The sequence below is a fragment of the Ambystoma mexicanum genome, chromosome 4q (assembly GCF_040938575.1).
Source record: "Ambystoma mexicanum isolate Mex_15411 chromosome 4q, UKY_AmexF1_1, whole genome shotgun sequence".
NCBI classification, from domain to species: domain Eukaryota; kingdom Metazoa; phylum Chordata; class Amphibia; order Caudata; family Ambystomatidae; genus Ambystoma; species Ambystoma mexicanum.
The window spans coordinates 47,058,483-47,084,995 of record NC_090928.1 but is presented as its reverse complement, the minus strand read 5'-3'; the positions used below and the strand labels follow the sequence as shown (position 1 = coordinate 47,084,995).

Here is a 26,513-nt window from a genome sequence, read left to right as displayed (position 1 = left end):
TTCCGAATGCGGAGTAGAAGCGCAAGGACTTGACCCTCGCAGAGGTTCCTGTGGGACGAAAAGGAGTCTGACGGATTGCAGCTCCTAGGGATTTTGCTGCTGCTTTTGAAGTTTGCAGTTTCTCTAAACTGTCATCCGCCTTTTTCCCGAACAAAGAAGAGCCATCAAATGGCATGTTCAAGAGCCTGGCTTGCACATCTGGGGCAAAACCCGACTTTCTCAACCAAGCGAACCTCCTGGTTGATGTACTTGCCGCCATTGCTCTGCTGATACTGTCAGCCGAATCAATGCCCGTCTGGAGGTGTTGAGTCAACCTGCCTCCTACAGGTGTCCTGTGAGGGGAGTCCTCAGTGGTTTTGGGGCGGCTGATGCAGATGGTAAAGAGGCACCTGCTGTTGCTGCGGCTTTAGAATATCTACCCCGTCCACCTCGGGTAGTTCTTCTTTGACCCCTTTGAGCCGGTCGTCCTCTACCTCTTCCGAATGCGGAGTAGAAGCGAAAGGACTTGCCCCTCGCAGAGGTTCCTGTGGGACGAAAAGGAGTCTGACGGATTGCAGCTCCTAGGGATTTTCCTGCTGCTTTTGAAGTTTGCAGTTTCTCTAAACTGTCATCCGCCTTTTTCCCGAACAAAGAAGAGCCATCGAATGGCATGTTCAAGAGCCTGGCTTGCACATCTGGGGCAAAATCCGACTTTCTCAACCAAGCGAACCTCCTGGTTGATGTACTTGCCGCCATTGCTCTGCTGATACTGTCAGCCGAATCAATGCCTGTCTGGAGGGATTCGCACATAGCGTCTTTACCGTCCTGTATAATATTCAGGAACGCATCCCTTTCTTCTCCCTCCAGGATGCAGTCAGCCGCTGTAGAAGCACACTCCCAAAGTGTATGGCTGAACCTAGCAAGGGTGCAAGTAGCATTAACAGACTTTAACGCCATGCTACATGCTGAAAAGACTTTCTTTGCCATAGCATCATATTTTTTATCGTCCCTGTCCTGTGGGACTGTAGGATAAGCCGTCTTGACATCGGTAGAGGATGCTGCTTGTACCACCAGACTTTCTGGGGATGGATGTTTAGACAAGAACTCTGGGTCTGTGGAAGATACCCTGTACTTTGCAGACAGTTTTTTATTTACTGCTGGTATTACATCTGGGGTTTCCCAGTTTGTCATGATCTTTCTCTGAAGAGCTTTATGAAAGGGCACCACTGGATCCTCTTGTGGGCCTTTGTCAAGAATATCCGTGAGGTCATCTTGCTGGAAAGATTGTGAAGGTGCAGACCACCCCATGAACTCTGTAATCCTGGCCATTAAGGCTCTGTAGGGGGTTTCAGCATGCTCCCCCAGGTCTGGCTTAGCAAAATCCACCTCAGGGGAAGTGTCTAACCCACTTGCCTCATGTAAAGAATCATGAAGATCCTTTAATCTGCGCTCTTCAGAGGAAAATTCCTCTCTAACTGGGGTTACAGGTCCCTGTAACTCAAATGTGTCTTGTTCAGACAAATCACCCTCTTCTAAAATTGAGGATATAGTTCTTAATTGTTCTGAACTCAAAGGGAGTAAATCCCATTTCCAAGGCAGAGGGTGCCGAACTTGTCATTATTGGCCTCGAAAACGTTGATGTCGTCGACGCCGACGTCGAAGGCTTCGAGCGCGGCGTCGAAAACAGAGGTGGAGGCCTCGAGGACCTCGATAGAATTGGAATTCTACTCGACAATATCGACGTCGAGGGCCTGGGGATCGTCACTGGATGTGTGGTCACCGTGACTTTTCTCGGCGTCGACGCCGGTGTCGAGGCCGGCGTCGAGTCGACAGACCCGTGTGTCGAAGGCATCGACCTCGACGTCGACGGAACCTTGGTCGACGGCGTCGACGGAACCTTCGAGGAAGGTTTGGAGGTCATAGTCCTACTCGAGGGTTCGAGACGCGCTCGAGAGGTTTCTTTCGCCGGGTACTGCGACTCGCGGCGTTTTTGACCTTCGGGTCTTTCGACCAGAGCATCGCTCTCGGCAGTCTTCGAGGGGGTCGAGGCCGCTTTCTCGAAGACGCTCATCATATTTTTTCTGAATTCCTCCCATTCAGCCCGGGAACTATGTTTCGTGGGGCAAGGGATTCTTTTTGGCGAAACAGAGGAAGAGGAAGACGGAGAAGGGGATCTTCGACGTCTCCTCTTCGAGTGCTTCGATCTCGAGGAGTGATGAGACCCACTCCGAGACCTGGAGCGCGAATGGTGACGAGGAGACGAATGTCTCGACTTCGTCGACGAAGAAGAAGCTTTAAAAGTCTTACCTTTCTCCAGCTTCCCCCTATGCTCCTTCAGGGCCTTAGCTGTCATGGACATACAGTCCTCGCACTCCGAACAATGGTGTTCGGCTCCCAAGCACCACAGACAATTTCTGTGAGGATCGGTCAACGACATCTTTTTCCCACAATCTCGACATTTTTTGAATCCGGATCGAGGAGTTGTCGGTTCCGACGAGGAAGCCATCGAGTACGGATCGAATAACTCGAGGTAAATAGGATTATCTGACTAAGAAACTGAGCAACGGTATTCCGAGGCACCGAGTAGCGCGGAAAAACGGAACTGAGCAACGGACGCTGTGCGCGGCCTTTATAGGCAGGATGACGTCGAGCGTCGATACGGCGGCTGTCGAAGGACATCGACTCGAGGGACGTCGACGCGCAGCGCCCTCTGGAGAAAAAATTTTCCGAGGCCAGCAGAGCTGGAAGGATATATCTAAGATGAGGAATACGTCGGAGGACACAATCCCTTCGAAATAAGGTTTAAGAAGAAGGAGTCCGTGTGCAGGCAGGGTCGGCACACGGGAAAACAGGAACTTCCAAAATCAAGGTACAGAGAGAGCACTTCGGAAAGTATGCCGGTTGTAACTTTAAACAGAAGCAGCGTTCTGTACGCCGCTGTGGAATAAGTAACAACAAGGAGGCGTACCGTTTGAAAATGAGGCTCCCGTATCAACGCCGGGAACTACAACCCTTGACAGGTTTTCTGGGTAATGTAGTTTGTGTAGCAATTTTCCACGGCAGCTGCCAGCGCGATAAGAAGGGCGCATGCCGGCGCCGTAACCCTTTATGAAGGGCGATCACTTTCCTGTCCCTTATTCTGGCGTTACCTGGAACTCCCCAATTGTCCTTGTGTACACGGGAGGAACGAGGAAGAACCCGGGGAACGTGGTGCGGCTGAGGGCGAAGTGTAACAGCATCCACCCCCAAAGGCGGCGCAGACCCCCTCCGAGCATGGAAACTGCGTAAGAGAGCCGGAGAATGTATATTGCATAAAGGCTCCCAGGACCTGTCTTCGGGACCGTACCCCTTCCAATCAACCAAATAAAAGGGGCGCCCCCTACGGAGACGAAAATCCAGGATTTCCGCCACTTCATATTCATCATCCCCGTCCACCTGAACCGGAGGAGGGCGATCGGGCAACCGAACAGAGGGTGGACAAGGTTTCAGGAGACAGACATGAAATACAGGATGTTGATTCCAAGAGGTAGGTAAAGAAAGGCGTACAGCCACCAGATTTATAATCTCAGTAATGGGAAAAGGACCCACGAATCTAGGCAACAACAAGCGTTTGCCAGGAATTCGCAAATTACGGGTGGACAAACAGCCTTTCATGCCCACCTTATAATGAGGCTCCGGTTTTCTGTGACAATCAGCATTTTTCTTTGCCCTTGCTTGAGCTTGAAGTAGATGTGAGCGAACCGTTCTACGGGTCGTCACCAGTTCCCTGACACAATCCCGAGCCGCCGGGTTGTCAATGGGAAGTGTAGGATCAAAAGGCAAAGACCGTGGATGGCAACCATATAGGGCAAAAAATGGCGAGACCCCTGAGGCAGTATGCATAGAATTATTGTAAGCGAATTCAGCAGAAGGAAGCATCGTCAACCAGGATGCTTGAAAACGAAGGCAGAGACACCAGAGAAATTGTTCAAGGGTGGCATTTACTCTTTCAGTTTTCCCGTCCGTCTGAGGATGATAAGCAGAACTGAACCGGTCGTCAATACCCAATGAAGTAGTCAAAGCCCTCCAGAAACGTGATGTAAATTGAGAGCCACGATCCGAAATCAGGATAGCAGGCAATCCAAAGAACCGGAAAACGTTCTGGAGAAAAAGGGAAGCCAAGACAGGAGCAGAAGTCAGGCCTAACAGGGAATGAACAGTGCCATCTTGGTGAAATAATCAATGACTACCCGTATGGTATCAAGGCCTTTCACAGGAGGTAAATCCACAAGAAAGTCCATAGAAACCATGTACCATGGTTTGTGGGGCACAGGGACAGGGCGTAACAGACCCACAGGTTTAGAACGGGAGACTTTGCATTGAGAACATACTGAACAGGATGCCAGATAGTCAATCACATCCCTTGACATAGTAGGCCACCAGGCCCAACGGCGTAATGCCTCCAGCGTCTTTTGCTGACCCGGATGAGCCGCACTTAGGGAGTCATGAGACCAAGTCAGAGCACATAAGCGTGCCTGACCTGGAGGCACAAACACGCGTCCTTGAATGTAGGGTAGGCCTTGAACCACATCAAGATTGAGAGTTTCACACTCTTCCTTATGTGCGGAGACCCAATCCGAAATCAAAGTCCGCAGGCTAGGTTGAGGGGTGCAGGCACAAACAATGTTACAAGGTAACAAGAGAGGTTTGCCAGAGACATTGTTGTCAGAATGGAAGGCAATGCGTGACAAAGCGTCTGCACAAGAATTCGATCGGGCCAGTCGATACGTGATAGTGAAATAAAACTGGGAAAAGAAAAGATGCCAACGAGCCTGTCGGGCGGTAAGACATTTCATTGATTTAAATGCCAAAAGGCTCCGATGGTCCGAAAAGACCGTGACCTGATGTCGAGCCCCCAAAAGATGATGCCGCCATTCAGAAAAAGCGTCTTTTATGGCTAGGAGTTCTCGTTCTGTGATTGGATAGTTGCGCTCATAAGGCGTCAATTTCCTTGAAAAGAATGCAATCGGATGGATTTCCCCCGAGTCTGGACATCTCTGGGATAGAACTGCCCCAATAGCCGAGCCAGAAGCATCGGCCTCCACCAAAAATGGGAGTAAGGGATAAGGATGCTGTAACACTGGAGCGGAAGTGAATGCTGCCTTAAGGGCATCAAAGGCTCGTTGTGCCTCCTGGTTCCATTGATAGGATTTGTTAGAACTGGTCAAAGCCGTCAGCGGCGCAGATATAGAAGAAAAAGAACGGATGAAGCGCCTATAGAAGTTCGAGAACCCCAAAAAGGATTGCAAGGCTTTAATCGATGTAGGAACGGGCCAATCCAAAACATCCTTAACCTTGGAGCGACTCATTCGTATACTCCGACTAGTTAGATCATAACCAAGAAACTCCACCTCAGTGGAGTTGAAGACACACTTTTCAGCTTTGACAAATAGGTGGTTTTCCCTCAACCTTTGCAAGACAATTTGCACGTGTCGCGTGTCTTCCTCTCTGGAGGGTGAATATATGAGGATATCGTCCAAATATACTACCACAAATTGATCCAAACAGTCATGGAATATATCATTCATGAACGCCTGGAAAGTGGCCGGGGCGTTACAGAGACCAAATGGCATGACCAAATATTCATACAATCCATAGCGTATTTTGAAGGCGGTTTTCCACTCGTCCCCTTTCCTGATTCGAACGAGGTTATATGCACCCCTAAGATCTAGCTTAGTAAAGACTACAGAAGAACCGAGTTGGTCTAAGAGCACTGAAATAAGCGGGAGGGGATATTGGTTTTTTACCGTCACCACGTTCAATGCCCTATAATCGATACAGGAACGGAGGTCGCCCTCCTTCTTAGGGACGAAAAAGAGCGGAGAGGCCGCAGGGGACCTGGAAGGCCTAATGAACGCAATGGCCAATGCCTTGTCAATGTACTCCTTCAATACCTTATCTTCTGGAACCGTAGGAGAATAGACCCTACCCGCCGGGACCTTAGCACCTGGCAGTAAGTCGATGGGGCAGTCGTAAGGCCTATGAGGTGACAATTGGTCTGCCCCTCCTTTGTCAAACACATCACAAAAAGACTTGTATTCAGGAGGGATTTTGGTTTCAGGAGACTTAGTGATGGCTCCAATTATAGACATAGATGCTACCAAGGCTCGACAAGAAGACTCAGGGGACACACTAGTGTCTAGGAAACACTTTTCGTTACACTCAGTGGAAGGAAACTGCACGGTTTTCCTTGTCCAATCGATGGCCGGATTATGATGTTGCAACCAAGGGATGCCCAAGATGACCTGGAATTGAGGGGCTTTAATTAGATCGAAGGAAATTGACTCAGCATGTCCTTCCTCTGTTTGCATATGAATTAAGGAGGTATTTTGTGTAACTAGGCCAGAGATCAAGGATGTACCGTCCACAGCGTGAACAGCCTCGGGTTGGGCTTTAGAGACAATTGTAACATTCTTACTTGTGGCGTAATCGTAATCCATGTAATTCCCGGTGGCCCCAGAATCAATGATCGCCAAAGAAGAAAAAGTACTACCCTCAGTGGTAAACACCACAGGAAGGCTAACAGGAGCAGAAACAGCACCATGAGAGTCCAAGGAAAGCACCCCCGGCGTAGGGACCCTGTCTATCGCTGGGTTCTGGCGTTTCCCGGCTTTTTGACAGGTCTCTTAGGGCAATCCTTCAAGTGGGTGGTGTTCAGCAGATCCACAATACATACATAAATTATGTGATCTGCGATAATCTCGTTGTGCAGGAGTCAAAGGACCTCTTACTGCCCCGATTTGCATAGGTTCCGGAAGCGAAGTAGAAGGAGAAGACTGGTCCACCTGAGGAGTAACAGGGACTGGCGACTTGCGTTCGCCCCTTCTTTCGGTTCTTCTAGCGTCTATTTGTAAAACCAGGTCCAGCAATTCACCAAAAGTGGTAGGAACCACTGGTACTGTGGCCAAAACGTCCTTTAATTCTTCCGACAACCCTTTGTAAAACACGGCTGATTTTTTCTCTTCCGGCCAATCGGTTTCAGCCGCCAGTTAGTTAAATTTAGTAAGGTATGAAAACAAAGAGGATGTGCCTTGACGCAGATTGAGGAAATCCAGGTCAGTAGCCTGAGATTTATAGCGGGTGTCAAATACTCTGTTCATGGCAGTGATGAGAGCATCACAGTCGTAAAGGACGTAGCTATTGGATTCAAGTAACGGATTAGCCCAAGCGGCTGCTGTACCCCCAAGATGAGAGAGAACAAAGGCTGCCTTAGTAGTAGAATTAGGAAAAGCAGTGGCCCGACAGAGGAAATGTAATTTACACTGGTTGATAAACGTGCGATAATGTTTAGGATCCCCAGAGAAACGTTCTGGGAGGGCCAGTGGGAACTGAGTAGCCATAAGCACCGGGGTAGCCGTAAAGCCAGAGGCAGAGGCTGTAGGACCGGTCGAACCTGATGCAGTAGCAGCAGACGTATCCACCCCCAGGGTGTGGGGGCTTGGAAAATTCTGCAAAGTGTCGATCCTTTGATGGATAGCACTATGTGCGGCTGTCATATCAGAACGAAGTTCAGATACCAAGCGAACCAAGGTGGTTAAAGGATCGAATTCTTCCATGGCTTCTGTTTTTGTTACTCACCAGAATGGGGAGTACGTAAAACAGGCCGGACCTCTAGTGCTGGGGAGTTGCTTAAAGGAGCAAGGGTTGGAGCCTCCACCCAAGCCTCCTCTCTGTGAGGGAAAGAACTCTTTAAACCGATATGACCACCTGCTGAACAGTACAGACAAGGGGACCGATCGATCAAAAGAGCGGGGAGAACACACCGCCTCGAACCCAGGCTGTAAAGGAAAGGATAACAAGTTAAACTATATGTCAATTCTAAATCTGGTTTCCCCAAGACTATAGCCCTTAAGTAGTACCTGGTTTAACTCCCCTTAAGCCAAAAGAACTGGAACAACCTATAAAGCAAAGAGGCTTTAGTATATAGCTAAATGTGTAACTCTCCAATATTGAAAACCAAGAAAACTATACTTTACCACTGGTGGAAGTAAGATTGGTGTAAAGAATCCTGGGTAACAACGAAAGTATAAAATAAAAAAAAGGAAGGTTAGTAAGGCAGCTATCCCCGAGTGGAACGAGGGTCGCACTGGTTTCGGGATGGTGCACCACAGCAAAGCGTTCCAAAATACACTTTAGAAATGAAGCCAAAATCCACAGACGTGATGACAGTCTGATGAAAGAGGGATTCCAATTATGGAGTTGTTCTTACCAGAGTAATCACTATCCAAGAGTCCAGGAAGCAGGCAAGGGTTCTGGTACACGGGCGATCAAAAAACAGCAGAATCAATTATCCAAGAGTCCAGGAAGCAGGCAAGAGGTCTGGTACACAGGCGGTCAATTAACACAGCAAAATCACTATCCAAGAGTCCAGGAAGCAGGCAAGAGGTCTGGTACACGGGCGGTCAGCAAACAAATCAAAATAAGGTTTAAGAAGAAGGATTCCGTGTGCAGGCAGGGTCGGTACACGGGAAAACAGGAACTTCCAAAATCAAGGTACAGAGAGAGCACTTCGGAAAGTATGCCGGTTGTAACTTTAAACAGAAGCAGCGTTCTGTACGCCGCTGTGGAATAAGTAACAACAAGGAGGCGTACCGTTTGAAAATGAGGCTCCCGTATCAACGCCGGGAACTACAACCCTTGACAGGTTTTCTGGGTAATGTAGTTCGTGTAGCAATTTTCCACAGCAGCTGCCAGCGCGATAAGAAGGGCGCATGCCGGCGCCGTAACCCTTTATGAAGGGCGATCACTTTCCTGTCCCTTATTCTGGCGAACTCCCCAATTGTCCTTGTGTACACGGGAGGAACGAGGAAGAACCTGGGGAACGTGGTGCGGCTGAGGGCGAAGTGTAACAGGTAGTGCATGGCCACCGTGTTGTCCGTCATTATCAGGACATTTCTCCCCTGTACTGATGGCAGGATAGCTTTCAGTGCTAGTCTGATTGCTCTCAGCTCTAATAGGTTGATGTGTAGTCTGGACTCCGATGGAGACCAACGACCGCTGATGGTCAAGTCGTTGGCATGGGCTCCCCACCCCGTGAGTGAGGCGTCTGACTACTGTTGTCTCCGGCCATGGTTGCCAAAACAGTTCTCCTTTCAAGATGTTCTCTGGATAGGTCCACCATTGAAGGTCGCAGGCTACCTTGTCCGGAATCCGGAGGAGATCTGTCATTCTCCCTGAGAATTGCGACCACTGAGTTCTCAGTGCCCACTGAAGAGATCTCATTCTCAGGCGAGCCTCTGGCACAAGGAAGATGCAGGATGCCATGAGGCCTAGCAACCTCAAAAAGTTGAAGGCTGGGAGACGTTGGGCATTTTGAAACTTGGTGACCATCTGTAGAATATCTTGAGCCCTCACCTCTGGTGGCGAGGCTTTTCCCAGGGAAGTGTCCAGGACCGCTCCAATGAACTGGAGTCTCTGTGATGATATCATCTGTGACTTCTTTAAATTGAGGGAGAAGCCCAGTCTGTGAAGGAAGTGGCAGGCATAATCTAGCTGGGCCTGGGCCTGTTCCGAAGATATGGCCCTAATCAGCCAATCGTCCAGGTAGGGGTAGACGTGGATCCCTTCCCTCCTTAGACTCGCCGCCACTACCGACATCAGCTTGGTGAAGACCCTCGGGGCGGAGGTCAGCCCAAATGGCAGAACTCGAAATTGATAATGAGAGTCGCCAATTGCGAACCTCAGGTATTTCCTGTGTTTGAGATGGATTGGCACATGGAAATAAGCATCCTGAAGGTCCAGAGATACCAGCCAATCCTGGAGCTGGAGCGCCTGAAGGATCTGAGAGAGAGTTACCATCTTGAACTTGTCCTTCCTGAGGAACTTGTTCAATTCTCAGAAGTCCAGGATCGGTCTCAGTCCTCCGTCCTTCTTGGGTATGAGAAAGTAGGGGGGGGGGTACCAGCCCTTGTTCCTGTCCTCTACAGGTACCGGTTCTATGGCACCTTTCTCTAGCAGGTCCAAAATTTCCTGCAAGAGGAGATGATCTGGAATTTTTAGAGAGTTGTTCCCCGGTGGATGACTCTGAGGAATGTTTAGAAAGGGTAGGCAGTAACCTTGGGCAACTGTCTTCAATGCCCAATCATCTGTCGTTATAGCGTGCCATTCCGTCAGATGGTGAGTTAACCTGCGCCCTACAGGTGTATTGTGTGGGAAGGCCTCAGAGTGGTTTGGGGGCGGCTGATGCAGATGCCGAGGGTAAAGAGGCACCTGCTGCTGCTGCGGTCTTAGTACTTTTGACCCATCCACCTCGGGTGGATCTCCTTTGGCCTCTTTGAGCCAGCTGTCCTCTGCCTTTCCCGAATGCGGAATAATGGCGAAAGGACTTTCCTCTCCCAGAGGTTCCTGAGGGGCGAAAAGGAGTTTGGCGGATAGCAGCTCCTAAAGATTTTTCTGCTGCTTTAGAAGTCTGTAACTTTTCCAGACTGTCATCAGCCTTTTTCCCGAATAATGAAGAGCCGTCAAAGGGCATATTCAAAAGTCTGGCCTGTACATCAGGGGCAAAGCCCGACTTTCGCAACCATGCATGCCTGCGGATTGTTGTACTTGCCGTCATAGCTCTGCTGATACGGTCAGCGGAATCGATGCCAGTTTCAAGTGATTCGCACATGGCATCTTTGCCATCTTTAATAATGTTAAGGAAGGCTTCCTTTTCCTCTCCTTCGGGTATGCAGTCAGCCGCTGATGAAGCACACCCCCAGAGTGTGTGACTGAACATGGCGAGCGTACAGGTGGCGTTGATGGACTTCAACGCCATACTACAGGCAGAGAAAACTTTCTTTGCCATAGAGTCGTACCTCTTGTCATCTCTATCCTCTGGGACAGTAGGGCTAAGCGGTCCTACTGCTAGATGAAGTTGCCGCTTGAACCACCAGGCTCTCTGCGGTCGGGTGTTTTGACAGGTATTCAGGGTCAGCAGCCGCTACCCTATACTTGGTTGACAATCTTTTATTGACTGCAGGGATAACTTCGGGAGTTTCCCAATTAGATGCAATTTTCCTTTGTAAGGCTGCATGGAAGGGGACCACCGGGTCCTCTTGTGGGCCTTTGGCCAATATATCTGTTAGGTTATCCTGTTGGAAAACAGGTGAAGGCGCAGACCAACCCATAAACTCAATTATTCTTGCCATCAGGGTTCTATAGGGTGTTTCGGCATGTTCCCCTGGGTCTGGCTTAACAAATTCCACTTCAGTGTCCAGCCCACTTGCCTCATGTAGTGACTCCTGTAGTTCCTTCAGCCTTCTTTCCTCAGAGGTGAAATCCTCTGCAGTAGGCAGTGTGGTCCTCTGTAACCCGAATGTTTCCTGGTCAGAATCTTCCCCTTCTTCATAAATTGAAGAAAGTCCAGGGTACTCTGACCTCTGAAATGGAGTAAAACCCATCTCTAAGGCAGAAGGAGCCAAACTCGTCGTTATTGGACGACAAAACGTCGATGTCGTCGACGCCGATGTAACAGGCTTCGAAGGCGCCGAAAACGGCGTCGAAAAAACTGGAAGGGGTCTCGAAGAACTCGAGAGGATCGGGATCCTACTCGAGGGCATCAACAACGGCCTCGGCGTCGTGCCGGAGGCCCTTGAAATCACGTTGGCTGAGGAGTGGCCTTGGTCCTCTCTTTCATCGGCGTTGACGTCGACGATGGCGTTGAGTCGATCGACCGATGCGTCGAGGAACCCTTCGACAACGGCGTCGATGCCGCCGATCCGTGCGTCGAAGGAATCTTCGACGACGACGAAGAAGACGGTGCCTTCTTACCCGATGGCTCATGGCGCTCTCGGGTGGAATGTTTCGCCGGGTGCTGCCACTCGCGGCATTTTGATTTTTTGGGTTTTTCACCCGGGGTATCACCCTCAGCTGTCTTCGAGGGGGTCGAGGCCGCGTTCTCGAAGACACTTAACATTTCATTTTCTTTCTGAATTCCTCCCACTCAGCTTGAGAACTGTGTTTAGTGGGACAGGAGACCCTTTCTGGGGACACAGAAGACGACGAGGAATGGGACCTTCGACGTCTCTTTATTTGAGTGTCTTGATCTCGACGAGTGGTGGGAGCTGCTTCGAGATCTAGAATGGGAATGTTTGACGGGGAGGAGATGAATGCCTCGACTCAGCCGACGAAACTTTCGAGGAGGTTTTGGTTGACTTACCTCTCTCGAGCTTCCCCTTGCGCTCCTTCAAGGCTTTCGCCGTCATGGACATGCAGTCCTCACACTCCGAACAATGGTGCTCGGATCCCAAGCACCATAAGCTTGGGATCCTGTGTGGATCCGTTATTGACATTTTTTTACCGCAGTCTCGACATTTCTTGAAGCCGGATCGCGGCGTCGTCGGTTCTGATGAAGAAGCCATCCAGAACGATAAGGTATATTCGAGTAGAGAAAGATAGTTAACCTGACTGAACTGAGCAACGACGTTCAGAGGCCCCACGAAGCGCGGAAAAACGGAACTCCGCAACGGACGCAGCGCGTGGCTATTTATGGGCCTGGTGACGTCGGCGCCGATACAGTGGCCGTCGAGGGATATCGACTCGGCGGACGTCGACGCGCAGAGCCCTCTACAGAAAAAATTTCCGAGGTCAGCAAGCTGGAAACGTATTATCAAAGATAAGGAATACGTCGGAGGACACAATCCCTTCGAAATATATTTATATTCAAACAGGAAAATTGGACGGCCGTTGAGGGCATGTTTTGGTTCAGAGTAATGAGTCCCACTAAGCATACCAATACAAGCACTATGGATGGAGTTGGGGCTCACATCATTAAAGACAATTGTAACATGGAAAACAATAGCATTGTATTGTAAATGTTTAGAGCCCCCCAGGACCAGGAGGCTTCAAAGTACTCAAGGAAGAAATTATGAAGGAAGCGAACTCCACGTTAGCAGAATGGAAGATGATTTGTCGAGCTATAATCAGCGATCTGGGAGAAACAGAGCTAACGGTAATTGAAAATCCAGACAGAATAAAGATGAAGTTATATAGTGCGGATTGGCTAACAACTCAACACGAACGTCAGGAACTAAAATATTACAGGAAACCATTTGTGGAAAGTCAAAAATTAAACACGCTACCACATTACTTAGAACAATTTCCAAACTGGGTATTTAGAGACCAATACCTACCTTTCAGACTGTACCTCTTTCCTATGGGAGAAATCTTAAATGTGAGATCAAGTCAAAAGGTAAAAATCACATGTAGATGGTGTCAAAATCCAGACGGTGGAAACCTTAAAACACCTAGTTATGTTCTGCCCAGGGTTGGAACAGAAACAAACAAGATACATGGTAGACATCACAAAAAATAAGTGGGAAAAACACATGATGATTGGTAGTTGGAAATGTTGAGAGGCCAACGGATCACCCTCATCTTGGCGTTGGTGAAGTTGTTACTGGACATATTTTACAATAGAAGAACTAGTTACTCTTACCTTGTAACGTTCTTTCGATGGGATGTTCCTCCGACGTATTCCTTATCTTAGATAGAAATCCTTCAGCTTTGCTGGCCTCGGAAAATTTTTTCGCCAGAGGGCGCTGCGCGTCGATGATCGCCGAGTCGATGACCCTCGACGGCCTCCGTGCCGACGTCGACGTCATCCTGCCTATAAAGGCCGCGCGCAGCGTCCGTTGCTCAGTTCCGTTTTGTAGTCCCCAGTAATGTTTTTGGATTAGACTAATCACCTTGAAGGAGCATAGGCTGCAAACCCACAGGAAGTCATACTGCGGGGATGGATGGGAGGGTCGATAAGGAATACGTCGGAGGAACATCCCATCGAAAGAACGTTACAAGGTAAGAGTAACTAGTTCTTCGAAGGGATTGTGTCCTCCGACGTATTCCTTATCTTAGATAGACTCCCATAGCAGTGGTATTGTGACTGGAGGCGGGAGTAATAAAAGTTATGTTACCCTTCCAGAATGGACAGAGTGTAACACAGCCTTGCCGAATCTAGTTTCTTGACTAGAGGAGGAATCCAGGCTATAGAATTTGGTAAATGTATGTGCGGACGACCATGTGGCAGCCGCACATATATCTCGAATTGGCACCCCTCTTTGAAGGGCTGAGGATGTTGCGATACCCCTGGTAGAATGAGCCCTTAGATTTTGAGGAGGCTCCTTTCCTGCCAATTTGTAGCACTCCAGAATGGCTAAAATAATCCATCTGGAGATGGTTTGTTTTGTTATTGGAAGGCCCAACTTATGTCCTGCATAACCTACAAAGAGTTGGTCTGCTTGTCTGATCTTAGCCAATCTGCTGATATAGAAGCTCAAGGCTCGCTTAGGGTCCAGCCTGTGCAGTCTCTCTTCCTCCTTCCCCGGATGAGGAGGAGGGTAGAAAGAAGGTAATATAATCTTCTGAGTGATGTGAAACTCCGAGACTACCTTCGGGAGGAAGTTAGGCTTCACCTGAAGAACAACTTTGTCCTTGTAAAAGATTGTATGTGGAGGTTTACACGATAAGGCTTGCAACTCGCTAACCCTTCTAGCAGATGTCAATGCTATTAGCAAAACAGTTTTGAGGGTGAGAAGCTTCAATGAACAAGAGTGTAGTGGTTCAAAAGGGGCACCCTTTAGGAAGTTTAAAATTAGGTTTAAATCCCATAAGGGAACTTGAAAAGGTTTCGGGGGATAAACATTAGTTAATCCTTTTAGGTATTGTATTACCAATGGAATTTTGAAGTATGAAGGCTCCTCTGCAGTGCGCTTAAAGATTGATAGCGCTGCGAGATAGCCCTTAATTGTGCCAACCTGTAGGCCTGAATTAGCCAGGTAAAGTAAGAATGACAACACCATAGGTGTACCACAAGAAAAGGGTTCAATATTCTTTTCTCTGCACCAGCTGCAAAATTTGTTCCAACGGCAGCGGTATAGAGTTTTAGTTGCCGGCCTTCTGGCCGAAAGCAACACCTCCATAACATCATCCGGAAGGTCCCAATCCTTGTACCTCAACCTTTCAGACACCAAGCGTGAAGGTTGAGGGTCTTGATGGCTGGATGGAGAACCTGACCTTCCTTCTGCGAGAGAAGATCCTCTCTGTATGGCAGTCGAATTGGAGGGCAGATGGACATGTCTAGAAGGTCCGGGTACCACGTTCTCCTGGCCCAATCCGGGGCAATTAGGATCATGGTCTTCCGAAACCTTCTCAACCTCCTGATCATTTGAGGAATGACAGGGACCGGAGGGAACGCGTACAGAAGTGGGAACTCCCAGTCCACTACGAACGCATCTCCTAGAGCTCCTCTCGGGGGAAATTCCCTTGAGCAAAATCTGTCGCACTTCCTGTTGATACTGGTGGCGAACAGATCCACTTGAGGGGTTCCCCAAAGGGCGAAGATCTCTTGAAGGACTTCCTGAGCTATCTCCCACTCGTGAGAGACTGTGCTCTGCCTGCTCAGAGCGTCCGCTGTCAAGTTCTTCTCTCCGGCTAGGTGAATTGCCGATAGAGAGATTCCTTCCTGAATTGCCCAAAACCAGAGCTGCATCGCCTCTCTGCACAGTGGTAGTGAGCCTACGCCTCCTCTTTTGTTGAGGTAGTGCATGGCCACTGTATTGTCCGTCATTATTAAGACGTTTCTTCCCCGTACAGACGGCAGAAAAGCCTTCAGCGCTAGTCTGATGGCTCTCAGCTCCAACAGGTTGATATGTAGTCTGGACTCCGATGGAGACCAACGACCGCTGATGGTCAAGTCGTTGGCGTGAGCTCCCCACCCCGTGAGTGAGGCATCCGTGACTACTGTTATCTCCGGCCATGGTTGCCAAAACATTTCTCCTTTCAGGATGTTCTCCCGACAGGCCCACCACTGAAGGTCTCGGGCTACTTTGACCGGGATCCGAAGGAGATCTGTCATCCTTCCTGAGAACTGTGACCACTGAGTTCTCAGTGCCCACTGGAGGGATCTCATTCTCAGGCGAGCCTCCGGCACGAGGAATATGCAGGATGCCATGAGGCCTAGCAACCTCAGAAAGTCGTAGGCTGGGAGATATTGGGCATTCTGAAATCTGATGACCATCTGCAGAATATCTCGAGCCCTCACCTCTGGTGGCAAGGCTTTTCCCAGGGAAGTGTCCAGGACTGCTCCAATGAATTGGAGTCTCTGTGATGGTATCATCTGTGACTTCTTTAAATTGAGGGAGAAGCCCAGCTTGTGAAGGAAGTGGCAAACATAATCTAGTTGTCTCTGAGCCTGTTCCGAAGATACAGCTCTGATCAACCAATCGTCTAGGTAAGGGTAGACATGAATCCCTTCCCTCCTTAGACTTGCAGCCACAACCGACATTAGCTTGGTAAAGACCCTCGGGGCGGAGGTTAGCCCAAATGGCAGAACTCGAAATTGATAATGAGAGCTGCCAATTGCGAACCTCAGGTATCTCCTGTGCCTGGGATGGATCGGCACATGGAAATAAGCGTCCTGGAGGTCTAGAGATACCAACCAGTCCTGAAGCTGGAGGGCCTGAAGGATCTGAGAGAGAGTCACCATCTTGAACTTGTCCTTTCGGAGGAATTTGTTCAATTCCCGTAAGTCTAAGATGGGTCTCAGTCCTCCGTCCTTCTTCGGTATTATGAAGTAGGGGGAGTACCAACCCTTGTTCCTTTCCGCTACAGGTACCAGTTCTATGGCACCTTTCTCTAGCAGGTCTAAAACCTCCTGCAAGAGGAGCGGATCTGGAAGCTTCAAAGGGTTGTTCCCCGGTGGATGACTCTGAGGGATATGTAGGAAGGGCAGGCAGTAACCTTGGGCCACTGTCTCCAGAGCCCAAGCATCTGACGTAATAGCCTGCCATTCCGTCAGATGGTGAGTTAACCTGCCCCCTACTGGTGTTCTGTGAGGGGAGACCTCAGAGTGGTTTTGAAGCGGCTGATGCAGTTGCCGAAGGTAAAGTGGCTCCTGCTCCTGCGGGTGCGGCTTTCTTTCCCCTACCCCGTCCACCACGGGTAAATCTTCCTTGGCCTCTTTGAGCCGGTCGTCCCCTGCCCCTTCCATATGAGGAATAGTAACGAAAGGACCGTCCTCTCCACGATGATCCCGAAGGACGAAAGGTATTCTGACGGATAGCAGCTCCCAATGACTTGGCTGCTGCCTTGGACGTTTGCAGTTTCTCCAAACTGTCATCCGCCTTCTTTCCAAAGAGGGTAGAACCGTCAAAGGGCATATTCAAAAGCCTGGTCTGCACGTCAGAGGCAAAACCAGACTTCCTCAACCACGCATGCCTGCGGATTGTGGTACTTGCCGCCATGGCCCTGCTGATACTGTCAGCAGAATCTAGGCCAGTTTGTAGGGTCTCGCACATCGCATCTTTACCATCCCTGATGATGTTTAAAAATGCGTCCCTTTCCTCTCCTTCTTGGAGGCAGTCAGCCGCTGATGAAGCGCACTCCCAAAGGGTGTGGCTGAACCTAGCGAGCGTACAGGTCGCGTTAATAGACTTTAACGCCATGCTACAGGCAGAAAAAACCTTCTTAGCCATGGCATCATACTTTTTGTCATCCCTATCCTGCGGAGCAGTGGGGTATGCAGATGTGCTGCCTGATGAGGTTGCAGCCTGTACAACCAAGCTCTCAGGAGTAGGGTGTTTTGACAAATATTCAGGGTCAGAACTAGCCACCCTGTATTTTGTTGACAGTTTTTTATTTACTGCCGGGATAATTTCTGGCGTTTCCCAGTTTGTCAAAATCCTTCTCTGTAGAGCAGAGTGAAATGGAACCACAGGATCCTCCTGTGGGCCCTTGTCCAGTATGTCAGTGAGGTCATCCTGCTGAAAGGCAGGAGAAGGTGCAGACCAACCCATAAATTCTATGATTCTAGACATCAGAGCTCTATATGGAGTCTCCGCATGTTCTCCTGGGTCTGGTTTGATAAATTCTGCTTCAGGAGAAGTGTCCAAGCCACTAGCTTCCTGAAGTGCATCCTGAAGATTTTTTAATCTTCCTTCCTCAGAGGCGAAAGTCTCTGGCTCTGGTGATGTGGTCCTCTGTAAATCAATATCTTGGTCTGAATCCTCCCTTTCCTCAAAAATCGAGGTTAAAGGGGGATACATTGGTTTTTGGAATGGTATAAACCCCATTTCCAATGCAGAAGGAGCCATCATCACAGGCCTTGAAAACGTCGATGTCGTCGACACCGACGTGAAAGTACTCGAAGGCGCCGTGAAAAGCGTCGAGAAATGTGTACTAGGCCTCGAAGAACTCGAAAGGATCGGAGTCTTGCTCGAGAACGACGTCGACGTTCTCGGCGTCGAGTCGGAGGTCTTTTGTCTAACCGTTGGCTGTGGAGTAGCCGTGGTTCTTTCCTTCACCGGCGTCGATATCGGCGTCGACGTCGGCGTCGACTCGATCGACTGATGCGCCGATGAATCCTTCGACAACGGCGTCGATGGCGCCGACCTCTGTTTCGAAGGAGTTTTCGACGATGGCGTCGATGATGCTTTATCTCCCGATGGCTCGAGGCGCTTTCGGGTTGACTTTTCCGCCGGGTACTGCGACTCGCGGCGTTTAGATTTTTTGGGTTTTTTACCCGGGGTATCACCCTCAGCTGTCTTCGAGGGGGACGAGGCCGCTTTCTCGAAGACGCTTAGCATCTTTTTCCTGAATTCCTCCCACTCAGCTTGCGAGCTGCGTTTTGTGGGGCAATGAACTCTCTCAGGAGAACTCGACGAAGATGACGAAGGGGATCTCCTACGTCTCTTCTTCGAGTGTCTCGATGTCGACGAGTGGTGGGAGCCACTTCGTGATCTAGATCGAGAGTGTTTTTTATGGTGAGGAGACGAACGTCTCGACTCTACCGAAGAAGCTTTCGAGGAAGTTAAAGTTGACCTACCTCTCTCGAGCTTCCCCCTACGCTTCTTCAAGGCTTTCGCCGTCATGGAAAGGCATTCCTCACACTCCGAACTCTGGTGCGTGATTCCCAGACACCACAAACAGACCCTGTGAGGGTCCGTCAACGACATTTTCTTCCCGCAGTCTCGGCACTTTTTGAAACCGGACCGAGGGGTCGTCGGGTCGGAGGAGGATGCCATCGATATCGAGGTAAATAGTAGTTATTATATACGTTATCTTGACGAGAACTGAGCAACGGTGTTCCGAGGCACAACGAAGCGCGGAAAAACGGAACTGAGCAACGGACGCTGCGCGCGGCCTTTATAGGCAGGATGACGTCGACGTCGGCACGGAGGCCGTCGAGGGTCATCGACTCGGCGATCATCGACGCGCAGCGCCCTCTGGCGAAAAAATTTTCCGAGGCCAGCAAAGCTGAAGGATTTCTATCTAAGATAAGGAATACGTCGGAGGACACAATCCCTTCGAAACACAGAAGCAAGAGTTGGTGAAGAAAAAAATAATAAACTGACTCTTGTGGATGTGGTCATTTTAAAAGCAACTGTTGAAATATGAATGTAATAAGGTGGCAAAAAGGTTTTACATGTAAAAACCAAATGATGCCAATAATAAAAAAAAAATTTTTTAGAATCTTGGGAACAGGGAGAACCATTTATATCCCTTTCTGGAAATTTCCTGGCCTCAAAAGTGGGTGTCGGGGTGGGGGTCAGGGGGCGGGGAGGGTTCACTTCAGTGGTATTACACTTGCCCTGTCCCCTAGAGAGTGTTGAGCTTAGCATGCCTGCCTAGTCCCATAGGGGGTGGCTGCCCCCCTTTGGGAGAAGGGAGGAAATCCCTCGATTCATCACAGAATATAAACACACATGCACAAACACATGTGCATTGGCCCTATCAAGAGGGGATGGGGACCCCTATTAACCTGGAGCAGGATGCCTACCACAAGGTTACCCAGAGCCCATCCTGGAGGCAGGATGTAGGCAGACGTCCTGCCCCAAAGGCAGATGTCCATTCTACCTAGGCCTGTTAAAAACCACAAACTCTTGCTCAGTACCCATTGCACACCATGCTCACCACTATTCATAGGACACCAGCATGACTAGCGTTGGGGAAGCAAACTTGTGGCGCACAGGAGAGAAGAGGCGGCCACTGATGCATGCTGCATACATCCCCACCGGCAGTATAGACCCTCAGCCTAAAGGATATTCGAACCCCAGAAATGACTTGGTTTGCAGCGGGCCACCAGTGGGTGGTGTGTATTGTAGGGAAGATAGGGTAGTAGGGAGGAGTGTGTAGTAGTACATAGAGAGGAGAGTGTAGTAGTGAGTGGAGGGAGCAGACTGAAATAGAGAGTGGAGGAAGGAGAGTGAAGTAGTAGGTAACTGGAGAGGGAGAGTAGTGGAGACTAAGAGGCAGAGTGAGAGAGAGGAAAATCAGAAGGACAGCAGAGAGAGAAACAGGAGAGATACTGGGATGAAAAACAGGGAGGCAAGTAAAAGGAAGGGAAATGAAACAGAAAAGTCTAGGATAAGGAGTATAAGGGCGTGAGAGGACAGGGCAAGTGGAGCCCGGATAGACGAACGCCACTTTATCCAGTCGGAATCACCATTCCTATTTTCTTCGGGAACCCTGGATAGGATTCACCTAGAAATTTTGAGTCTGAAAGAAGGCATTTGCCTTTCAGCTATCACAACCAGAAGAACAAGTTACTTACCCGTGGTAACGTTCTTTCGACTGGATGTCCCTCCCATATACACAAATGTCTTTTATAGGCACCCCTCTTTGCAGAGCAGATGTTCCCATGCCCCTTGAGGAATGAGCTCTCAGGCCTTCTGGGGGATCTTTCCCGGCCAATCTGTAGCATTCTGTAATAGCAAGAATTGTCCATCTGAACAAGGGTTGTTTTGTAACTGGAAGACCCAGCTTTTGTCCAGTCTACCCAATGAAAAAATGGCCATGTTGATGTATTTTCGCCATTCGTGAAACGTAAAAGCTCAAAGCCCTTCTGCGATGAAGCCTATTAATCCTTTCCTCTTCTTTTCTAGGATGAGGAGGCAGATAGAATGTGGGAAGCACGGTTTCTGGGTTAAATGAAAATCTGAAAATAAAATTGGCAAAAATGAATGTTTAACCATAAGACAACCTCCTTGTAAAAAGTAGTAAATGGAGGCTTACTAGATAAGGCCTGTAACTCACTCACCCGGCGGGCTGATGTCAACGCAACTAACAGAATGGTTTTGAAAGTTAGTAGTCTTAGTGGATATGAATGGAGTGTCTCAAAGGGAGCACACATCAGAAATGTGAACACAAGATTGAGACACCAAAACAGTACTTGGAAAGGTGTAGGAGGGAACACGCTAGTGAACCCATTAAGAGATTGAATGATTAACAGCATCTTGAAATAAGATTCCTCTTGCGATGTGGGCTTGAAAATTGACAGCGCTGCCAAATAACAAAGTTACTCACCATGAGGACTATCTTACTCCTAGTCCATAGTCCCCTTTCCTCCATACTTTTGGGACATTCTGTCCAGTGGGACGGGTCCGGAGCACTTTTGTAAAAAAGCATCAAATTGAAAAATATGTCCTTCTCTTTTTTACGCAGGGTACTGCACGTGTCCGTAACCCTGCCTTCTTGAACTCTGCTTATCGCCCTTCAGTTCTTTTTGTATCGCCAGGTCTGATACCTTTTTAGGTCCTGAAGCGAGTATGCTTTTTCGATCTCTTCTTTCGAGAAGAAAAACCTCTTGACTCATCGGACGATCTTTTCTTCGACAGATTCGTCGATAGGGATTTAGTAAGGGGACTACCCGCCGCTAATTTCCCTTTACGCTCTTTCAGAGCCTTACCAGTCATGAACTGACAGGACTCGCAGTCTGGAGTCCTATGCTGCATGCCAAGGCACCACAGACACACTGATGATCCGTGAGGGACATCTTGGCGCCGCATTTGTAGCCTTTTTCAAACCCAGTTTTCAGGGTTGATGGTGTCGAAGACAAGGCCATCATACTCAATTATCGAGGTCTTTCTCACACAAAAAACTAAACGCGCCACATTTCTGGTAGCGTTAGTTATCGCGGGAAAAGGGAACTGAAGCTAATGGGCGCTGAGCGTGGTATATATACCAACGATCCAGACTCCGAGATGGGGACATCGAGTCGACCGTTATCAACGCACTGCACTCTCTCCCGTGGGAGGACACATACCATCTGAATATGTTTTACAGAGCAATGCTGGCATATACTGAGATACAAAACTGAATAGTGCTGGAAGGTTTTTTGAATGATTCAAACACTGGCATTACTCGAAGTAAACCACCAGACCATTGCTTTTCAGCCTCCCATGCCATTACAGAAGTGGAATATCCATATGAAAATCAGGTTTGGTCCCACCCCCAAAAGGGCAGGCCATCCACAAGAACTAGGTCACATCGCTTCTCCACAACACCACAATTAACAGTAGATATACTTTTCCCTGAGCCCTAGTCATCAATGATTTGAGTGTATAGGCAGCACCAACTCCGGACCGTCTCTGGCTATCCCTGTTCCACTCGGGATTATATTGAGATAGGTATCTATTCTTTTGACACAGCCAGCATATAAATGTGTGACAAGATTATCTTGTGTATTGTTGGTGACCAGGCATCTATGGAGTTTCCCATGTGTTTCCTTTCAGGGCTGAATGCAAATTATGTGGCCATTTTACGCAAATACTGTGAATGTTGTATTGTAAAATGCACCACTTCAATACCTCTTCAACACCCCGAAATAGTTTTGCCTCTACAGCTCACGCCAATTTGGGTGAAACATGTGCATCCCTCCACTTGAAAAACGCACTTGCTGCCACTGATTGATTCAAATTCAACGGACAAACGGCCTCAAGGATGAACTTCTGAGTGTCAGGGAGACAAAAGTGGAAACCGGTCTGGGATGTAAGTCCCTGGATATTTATGCCGCAAGAGAAATTGCTATACAGGGCACTCACAGGGAATTGTGCGGAGCCAAGGCACTGTGGTTACATGCTTAGTAAAGAGTGATGATAAAGATCTTTGAAGAGATTGCATTTCCAAGGGACCTTGAGAAATTCTCAAATTAACCTGGCCTGACCTGACAATAAAGGCCCCTCGAGATGCCCATCACCTCTTGTTCATTGATATGTTCTTAGAGTGTTGCCTTGGACAGACTCCCACAGTGGAAATACGAGGGCCATCTTGTGAACAGCCAGATAACAGAAATATTGCAAACGTGAGGAACTGGAAGACCCCCTGACACCATCTGCTTCTGCCCTGTACTTGCTTCCTCGAATATTGCTGGATAAAGAGGAGTTCGCAAGTATTTACGAGTATGATACATTCGATGAAGACTCATCCTAATAATTAAATGCTGTACATATGAGCAACCCAGCACTTTAACAGGCGTAAGAAAGTGTGTTTGTCAAACTACTGTCAAATAGAGTTTGTACCCATTTTTGCATTGTGTTTTCATTCTGGTACTCATTCTCTCCCTTCAGTTTTCCCCTTTGAGCGTTTGTTTTTCCGTCTTTTAGTGTTCTTCGTGTACTCGCCTTAAAAGCTAACTGTATTTGCGAGTGGCGCCTAGATGAATCACAATTAACAAATAACCGCTGTATAAGTGCTTGTGGCATGTAAGGTTTTGTGGGGTTGGGTTGCTGCGTCTTTTTCAATGAAAGCGGTTGCTAACATATAGTATAATCATTTGACAGCGGCACTAATGAGATGGGAGCGTTTACATTTAGGAAAAGTAAACGGGTTTTTGTGGTAATTCTCTTTCCTTTAACGGGTTTTCTAAGCAGTTATGTAATTGACAGAAAGGATAGCAGGTTTCTAGTGGAACAATATTATCCCAATAGAAGGAATGACATGCACTAAGCCCTTTATAGTAGAAACCATCCTATAATCGTATTATCACTAGCGAGTTTGTTGAGTGATGCGATGTTCAATAGTGTTTAAATTATAAGTTTCTTTGAATTACTTTAACTCATGGTTTTGTGCTGTTGCATTAACTGTACTGCTTCAGTCATGGGGCTTAAACTGATGAATAGAAACATTTTACAATATATAAAGTAAATCTGACCAACACCAGGACCCAATTTAAAATAATAACTGTAGACACCAGCCTGACTGGTGGGACTCACTTGGCAAAGGAATCACAACAGTAAGTCTTTTTAATGTCGGGAAAGGGAACCCTCAGTCCAGAGCTGAGTGGTGAATGGAGAACAACGGCAGCACAGTCATAACGCGATGCCAGATCCACCGTTGGGACACTCCCGATGCTTTGGCCATAAAGAATGATGTTCTCAGGGGAAATTCCATACCTGGTAATAAAGAAAATATTTAAAAAAAGGAAATTAACAAACACATGAAGCAGATGCACTATTTGATCATCTGAGAAGGACATGCACAATTGTATAAGCGCTTTACAAGGTGCTGGGATAGGTAGTGCATAACCGTAAGTCAGTCAAAAACAGTCTTACCAAAATCAGGCCCACTGTTATAGTAAACAGTGGTCAGTTGAAATACCTATGATTACCAATACTGAACTGGAAAGAACTGACGATTAAATGTTCTGCAGGTAAAAAGCTGGAGTGCATTTCCCAGCTACTGGAGACAAAAAAACTGACTTTTTAGGAAACGAGTAATACTTTTTATTCAAAGCAGTAAAGTTTAAGAGCCAGATACTCGAATGTTTTTCTGGCGCCATGGAAAGGAAATGTTAATGTGGTTCTATATGATACTTTTGGCAAAAAAAATAGTTGGGTGGACGATGTTTTTTTCTCTGGCTAAACAGGCTTTCCTCAAATACTAGTATTGGTATGATTATATAAAGGAACTCCAGCCATATAATATGTGAGGAAATTCCTGGATGTGGGAAAAAAAATAATTCTACTCCCAACAATCTTATTCCCAACAATATCATCACAGGATTCCACTAGTGCATCCTCTTCATTCGCGCCAGAAACACTTGCCCTCTATTGTCAAAGAGCATCAGAATATGTGCTCATACCCTTCAGGTCCGATTCATGGAAATGTGCGCAGAAATCCCACAGAGGCCACACAACGAGAAGGACACAGCGCAAGCCTGCACGCAGATATATAAAAAAATAAAATAAAAAGTGCACTATGCGTATTCATGGATCCAAAGACGCATTTCTAGCAGACACACAAAGAGAATTGAGCTGCGCGAGGAACACCCACAACACGCCTCCACGCAAACCAAAAAGAGTTGAAGACCAACCTTTCCGCAAAGCTCCGTGTCCACGTCCGACACGACATACAGCCCCCCCAGCCACTGTAAGCGAGGTTCCAAGTAAGTAACGGCTACACCCCAGCTACTCTGTGTGAGGCCCCATGTAAGTAAAGACTGCACCCCAGCTACTCTGCGCGAGGTCCCACGCATGTAACTGCTGCACCCCAGCTACTCTGCGTGAGGTCCCACGTGTTCAATGCCCAGGCACCAGATGCAAACTTTATGCTAGTCCGTGATGGACATCTTGGAGCTGCATCGCATGCACTTCTTGAAGCCCGTCTTCGGAGTACTCGGAGCAGAAGACAAGGCCATATCGACAGGTTTTCGAAGAAAACTGAAACGCGCAGTTAATCACGAAGCAATCACTATTGTGGAAAAATAGAATTTTAAGTCAAAGGGCGCAGCCGTGGTATATGTACTCGACGATGACATCAGCCAAGATGGAAGACCTCGAGGGACATCGAGTCGACCGTCTCGATGCACAGCACCCTCTGCAGACAAGAGAATTTTTCTTTCCAAAGCAGCTAAAGCTGGGAAGATATCAAAGATGAGGAATACGTGGGAGGACACAACCATTCGAAGAGGGGAGCAGTAAGAAAATGTAGGCGGTAGAGCCTAAACACAAAGATCCATATGGAAGAACAAGCGCATAGCAAGGAAATGCAGATCGTGAGATCGGCAGAAAAGAAAGGACTTGTTTAGAGCCCGGAAAACAGTTAGTGGCAAGGCACTGAGAAGGCGGGAGTTGCTGGGCAGGAAGGACAGGACCACTCGAGATGGACATGGACCAATCCCAGTGCTACTAGACATAGAGAGACCACAGAGATTACTGACTAACATAAGGAGACAGAACTTGAAGACACGTGTGCTACTGAATTTGCATGTTGTTGGCAAACTCCAGTCAATAAAACACGTGAAATTAGATTTTGGTCCTCATCGCAAGTTGGATGGTGTGGTAAAAATGTGGTGGTAATAGCATTACCGCACTGATCAATCAGCGGTTTTAGGGGGGAAAGTTGGAGGATTCACCTCCAGGTCCTAGCTGGAGGTGAATGTGCCAACTTTCTGCCCATCTTCGGTGCAATTATAGCGGCGCAATTACTGCCACAGAAATTGCACCAAAAATGCCCCATTGAGTCTCTTGGACTAAAAATCAATAAATGGTGACTTACACCACCACTTGTAATCCGGTGGGGTAATGCCACTGGACCAAGGGGCAGTAATGGTAATTGCGCTGGGTGGTATTTGAGCAGATTTACTGCCGGGACACCGCCCAACTTGTGACCAGGCCGTTTGTCTCTCGTTTCTGTGCGTTTCACTTGGCTCAACACCACTTAAAGGGACAGCAGTTCTAATGAAAGATGACTTGTAGACATCCATCACTATATTTTTGGCCATGGGGCCCATATGCAAAAGT

At 48.2% G+C, this 26,513-nt stretch overlaps 1 protein-coding gene across 1 annotated transcript in view; it reads right to left on the bottom strand.

The window, feature by feature from the left end:
* LOC138467444 (alpha/beta hydrolase domain-containing protein 17A-like) overlaps nucleotides 1–26,513 on the bottom strand; it is a 136,058-nt gene that overhangs the window by 27,463 nt on the left and 82,082 nt on the right. The window contains exon 3 of the mRNA XM_069607432.1: nucleotides 23,985–24,164. Coding sequence (XP_069463533.1) covers nucleotides 23,985–24,164 — 180 coding nt within the window. The remainder of the gene's footprint in view (nucleotides 1–23,984; nucleotides 24,165–26,513) is intronic.